Source organism: Vollenhovia emeryi, unplaced genomic scaffold (genome assembly GCF_000949405.1).
Source record: "Vollenhovia emeryi isolate VEMERY1.0 unplaced genomic scaffold, V.emery_V1.0 DF940419.1, whole genome shotgun sequence".
In the NCBI taxonomy this organism is placed as follows: domain Eukaryota; kingdom Metazoa; phylum Arthropoda; class Insecta; order Hymenoptera; family Formicidae; genus Vollenhovia; species Vollenhovia emeryi.
In genome coordinates this window covers 1-6208 of record NW_011965947.1, presented here as the reverse complement: position 1 = coordinate 6208, position 6208 = coordinate 1, and the positions used below count along the sequence as shown (strand labels likewise).

The following is a 6208-nucleotide window of genomic DNA, read 5'->3' as shown; positions in this document are numbered from 1 at the left end:
AAAATAAAACTTCATAAATATATATTATATACAGGGTGGCCCGATATTATCGATCACTCCTCGTAACTTTGCAGGGTGCTGTCGTAGAGAAAAATGTTTCAGGCATAAGTTGTATGGCTTCAAGGGGGACATGAGATGGTGTCATTAATTTGCCCTTGAATACAACTCTTGTCTGAAACTTTTTTTTCTACGACCGCTTCCTGCTAACAATAAGTTACGAGGGGTGATCGATTATAATGGGACACCCTGTATAGATATAATATATAAAATCATGAGTTAATGAGCTTTCTCGAGACCAAACCCAGTGAGAAATGTTTGTCAACAAATTGACGTCGATTCGACATCGATCGACGAGTCGTTTCTCGCTGGGTAAAAGTGTGCAAAATCGCCGGAAAAATGACTATTCTCAACAAACTAATAATGATAAGTAAACATTAATAATACTTAACTATTCACAAAGATATTATTAGTTGAGCGAACGATCAAGAATATTGTTTAACGGTGTTTCGTTGACATTTTGTAAATAATTTAAGTTTATTATATAAATAAATTCATTATCGGCTATATTCAAAGTAGATTTCGTACTTATTTTATATATACCAGTAGATCTATATAAATATTATAAATATCAAGTTGTCATTTGGAATTCTTAAAACATATCGACTGATCTTTTTCGCAGGGTCGTATCTTGATTTTACGCAATTTCTGGGTTTTGTGCTTAAACGCTTATTCTGGACCAGAATGAGTATATAAACACAAAAAAGCCGAAAATTGTTTAAAATAAAGATATGACCTTGCCAAAGAGATCAGTTATGCTTGACATCAAAGTTTCATTATGCAGACTTAAACGAAATCCTCCCGTCTTTGTGTAAAACTAAATTACGAAAGTCATCCGTTATTTGAACTCTTTGGACTTGGATTCTATCAGTCGCGACTATCAATAATATCGACCTAATGAAGAAATATATATAGAATACAATTGGAGTAATTGCTATTACATGTGATGTAAGTTATCATATCTTTTTGAAGTGCAAATTAATTCCATTGCCCGCAGCTGTAAAGGTCGAACGCGGATCCAGATAACTCGTATGCTCTTTGGTCTGCCAAATCTTGTAATCTCTCAGCAATATTGCTATAACAACTTTAGCGTGTAATTGACCCACTTTCATTCCTGTAAACAATTTATGAGAATACAGTGATCAATCATTAAGAAATAATAAGTTCTTCAAGTTCTTCAAAATTTCAAGTAGAAAAATATTTTTCTCTTTTAAAAGAATAATTAAAATGACTGCATAATAACAATAGACGATTACGCAGTCAATTAGAATATATAAAAGCTTACTTTTTTCTTGCTTTTTCCTAATCTTCTCACTGATTATTTAACACTTTACTGTACAGCTTAATTATATAATTTACTTGGGTTTATACGCACAAAAAGTTACTTATCATAAGTATGCTTTATCAATCTGACAAAAATGGCAAATGATAATGAGAAACTGGAATATTATTTCGATATCTACTTTGATTACGTTTAGAATCTGTGTTTCTTTTCTTGATATTTATTTCGCTATTGTCTCGCTAATACTTTTTCTTTCTTTCCACATTTTTCTTTTTAATGCTTTTGTGTTTTTAATTGAGATATTTTTTTATCTTAAGTACACTTTATCAATATGACGGAAATAGCTAAATCATAATCTTTCATCAGAAAGTAATATTTTATTCCGATATCAATGCTGATAAGATTTAAATGGCGTGTTTTTTCTTGATTATTTCGCTATCACTTCCTTTTTTATATTCTTTTCTTAACGTTTCGCTTAAGAGCAAACATGTATTTATAAAATGGATTATTTTTCTGTCTATCACTTTTGTTCTTACTAGCGCTTACCTACACACATCCTAGGACCAATCCCGAATGTCATATAGGCATCGGGAATTTGGCTGCCTTTGGCGAATCTGTTGGGGTTGAATACTTGCGGTTCATCCCAGAATTTGGGATCCGTACCAAGTCCGTACAAGGAGATATATATTGGCGTACCTTTCTCGATGATAACATCGGTATTAGGTATCTGGAATTTTATACTTCTTTTAATATAAAATTAAAACACATTTTGCAGCCAGCGTAAATTTTGTTAAGAATAAAGCTACTTTAATAATAAATAATTTATTATTAAATATATTAATGTTTATAAGAGAATACGGCTCTGAAGAATAAAAATCAATGAGTAAAAGGGGCTAAGAGCCTTAACTAGGTGTTAGTGTCAAAAAGGTAAAAAATTGGTTTATTAAAACATACAAATTACAAACGTTTCGCTCTTTCTTTAGACCATCCTTGGTGTATAAATATAAAATTTAAGACAAAGAGTAAAAGTAAATAATTTAAATGTAAAAGTCAATGATTAAAATTCGCTCGCACGCAATACATAAAAAAGATGTAAAGTATAAAATGTAGGTCATATTAGGATTTATTACGACTGCCAATCGAGAGGTCATGTGTTCGTCGAGATACAAGATTTTGGAGTTATCAAGCTGGTCGACATATATGTATGATATAAGATTTTGGGGATATCATGTCTGTTATTACATCTTTCTGTATTTAAATCTTTCTTATATATTGCGTGCGAGCGAATTTTTTTCGACAGGTCGTTGACATTTACCAGCTCGATATCCAGCTCCAAAATCTTATATCTCGACGAAAAGATGACCTCTCGATCCCGCAGTCGTAATAAATCCGAATACGACTTACATTTTACACTTTACATCTTTCTTATACAGGGTGAGTCATTGCACATCCGACAAAATTTTTGAGAAGGTAGAACGGATCGAAATAAACAAAAAAGTCCTGTACCATTTTGCAATTTTCGCAATAGATAACGAGTAGTTGATTATTAAAAATTGTCTTAGCCCATCAGTCTACCGCCCAATTCGAGCGCACGGAAAGTTGTTTATCGCAATCGGCAATGGCTACGCACGAGCGGCGCGTAAAATAAATAAGTAAATAAATAAATCGGATGTAGATTTCGATTCCATCGGTTAATTTCGCTTTAATTTAATTTTTCTGATCGCAAACGCGTAGCCGGCTATCGCGACGCGAGTCTAGTCGCGCTGTCTCCCCCTCGCCATATTTTTCTATGTTCCATGTAACATACAAACATACATACGGACAAATATTTTGATGCCGAATTTCATTTTGATTGAAAAAGGCTAAGGAATTGTTATAGCTCGGAACGGGGGTCTAGCGTTACGCGTCGTTCGTGCGTAGCTATTGCTAGAGACCCTGTAATCAGAGACTGGCCATAAGAGAGTTTGTCGAATCGTAGAAGAGTGAGATAGCCTGTGTTTCTCTTTCGCTCGCAGGAATTTGACAAACTCTTTTCTGACCAGTCTCTGATTACAGGGCCTCCAGCCGTTGCCGAATGCGATAAATAACTTTCTGTGCGCAAGGCAATGTCGATCGCCGGGAGGCCACATCTCACCACGCGCTCAAATTGGGCAGTAAGTCGGGCTAAGACAACGATTTTTAATAATTAATTATTCGTTAACTATTACGAAAATTGCAAAATGGTACAGAGCTTTTCTGTTCATCTCGATCCGTTCTACTTTCTCGCAAATTTTGTCGGATGTGGAATGACTCACCCTGTATATTGCGTGTGAGCAAATTTTAATCATTGACTTTTACATTTAAATTATTTACTTTTACTCTTTGTCCTTTATATTTATACACTGAGAATGGTCTAAAGAAAGACCGAAACGTTTGTAATTTGTATGTTTTAATAAAACAATTTTTACCTTTTTGACACTAACACCTAGTCAAGGCTCTTAGCCCCTTTTACTCATTGATTTTTATTAATATTCAATTTTTCCTAACGTGCGCAAATTTAAAAAGTTATACATTATTCGAAAGTTGTTATTCTTCAAAAAGATTAGAGAAATAAGAAATTTTTGAGTGAAACAAATGAATACCACGAATATTTTTCTTCCATCTGAAATCAATTTTATTAAAAAGTTCTTTTTATTTTGTCTTGTACTCTTGTTTAAATTCAGGAATTTTGAAGTATTTCAGATCGAGTTAAATATTCTAAAATGAGATCAGAGATCTTTCTAAATGTATGATGGACTGCACATTGACCTGGTAATCCTCACGAGTGTATCTGTCGACGGTAGACACGGGTGGATGCAGTCTCAGACTTTCCAGTATAATTTGTTCGAGATATTTCATTTCCTGAAACGCCTCGTATGTCCAGCCGTACTTCTCGATCGCGTTATTAATGTCATTCCTGGCTAGCTCCTGATACTCTGGATGCTTCGCCAGTTCCATCAGGGTAAAAGCAGTGCATGTAGAGCTCGATTCAAAGCCGGAAAAAAATGTGCCGGACTGATATAGCAGATTCTCACCCTCGAATTCTATGGTAGACATTCAGATTTATCGTCCAGTCTTTATCTCCTTTATCTCTTTGATTTTAATAGCAAAACACTTAAACGTAATAAGAGAAAAATCACAAGTGTTTTTGAAAGAGAATTGGGTATTATATAAGAAAATATTGAAAATTCATAAAATGATAATAATGAATTTACTGTTCTAACAAATAATAGAACTGTGTTTTAATGCCGATAAGAAAATCGGCGCGCAGTTTACTGAATTTGGAACAAATCTATAAAAATTTACACAATTATTAGACAAAGAACCAACTCTACTCGATAACTAAAATTTTTTAATTGAGTTCACTGTCATCAGTCCTGATTCACTTGAATTAATTATTATAACAATAATAGACATGATAATAAATATTACTTTATATTGGAATTATGTTCAATTTTCAACTTTATATCAATTTAGCTGATTTATCCGGAACAAAATTACAAATTTTCTCGGCCAATTAAAGCGACAGTAATATTTATAGCGTCAAGATGTTATGTCACTTACTATAAACGGGATCCTGCTCGCCCTTTTTTATTTGGATCAGCGAATCAATGAAATCGCCCCGTTTCTCGCCGGACTTTTCACGGCTCTCCATCGCATTCCAGAAGACTTTCCTCACGAAAGTAGAGTTGAAAAGTATCTTTGTACCAATCACTTCCACCAGTTCGGGCATGAAGAACACTGCTAGGAGGGCAACCATCCTCTTGAACCCATAAAAGGACTCCTCAACTACAAAATTATTTCAGAGTTACGTATGAATCGTCAACATTCAAAATCTTCAAACTGTTTAAACGTAGATCGATAATTATAGATGTCAAAGCAAAACGGGCCATGCAAATTATAATTTAAAAGGTTGCAATTTATATTATATTTATTTTTTCAACAATTTCATTAGCTTATATATGTCTTTAATACTTGATTTGGTCCACTGTTCTGCCATCAATTTTTTCAACACGTAACGTTAAGCCGAAAACAAGTACCTGCGAGTGAGAACTCCTCGTTCGGATTGTAGAAGGAATCTATCTTAGTGCCGAGCGCGACGGAAGCGATCAGATCTGTCGTGTACTTGTAATTAAGATCTTGGGCATCCAATATTCTCACATTGTCTTGATTCGCTGGGTGATCTTTTATATAACTCATCATAGGCTCTGCGATCTCCATCATCAGCGGCAACATCTGCTTCAACTTGCCCCTCGTCAGGGTAGGCGTGATCTTGGATCGCAGATATTTCCAAGCCGGGTTCTTCAGACCGAACAGGTTCTTCATACCGATACTATCCCTTTGGGTGGAACCGGCAAAGTGGCGGTCGGAGAAATTGTCAAAGTCGCGGATCATGAAATGCTTAATGACATCTGGATCGCGTAGCAGCAGACACGGCTTATGGAAGATGTAGAAGCCGACGAAAGGAGCGTCCGGACGGGCCATCTTGTGTAGGTCACCGAGGTGCCACCCTGGTGCGGAACGGAAGAGCACAGCATCCTTGAAGTTGCCGAAGATCAGGTTCGGAGGTAGGAACTCGACGCCGCGTCTCTTCCAGTAACTCAGTTTGTAACTGAACGATAGATCGACCAATGATGTTCCCAGTGAGAAATGATTCGTCGATCGACGTCGAAACGACGTCGAATCGACGTCAATTCGACGGTGTCGATGTCGATTCGACGAATCATTTCTCACTGGGTTATGCACAAGACAGGTTTTATCTTAATTTTTAACAAAATTTTACTCAACTTCGGTTTGAAGATTATTAGTAACGTTAAAAATAGTTGAGTTCATGAAATAAAATTTGAATAA

At 35.3% G+C, this 6208-nt stretch overlaps 1 protein-coding gene across 1 annotated transcript; it reads right to left on the bottom strand.

The window, feature by feature from the left end:
* Window positions 1–515: 515 nt before the first annotated feature.
* LOC105556032 (cytochrome P450 6k1-like) lies at window positions 516–5995 on the bottom strand (the record flags this gene model as incomplete). Its single annotated transcript, XM_012003085.1, has 5 exons — window positions 516–1171; window positions 1886–2066; window positions 4127–4401; window positions 4922–5146; window positions 5398–5995. Coding segments are annotated over 5 exons (1437 nt in total), but the record flags the coding sequence as incomplete, so codon positions are not given.
* Between the last annotated feature and the right edge of the window lie 213 nt (window positions 5996–6208).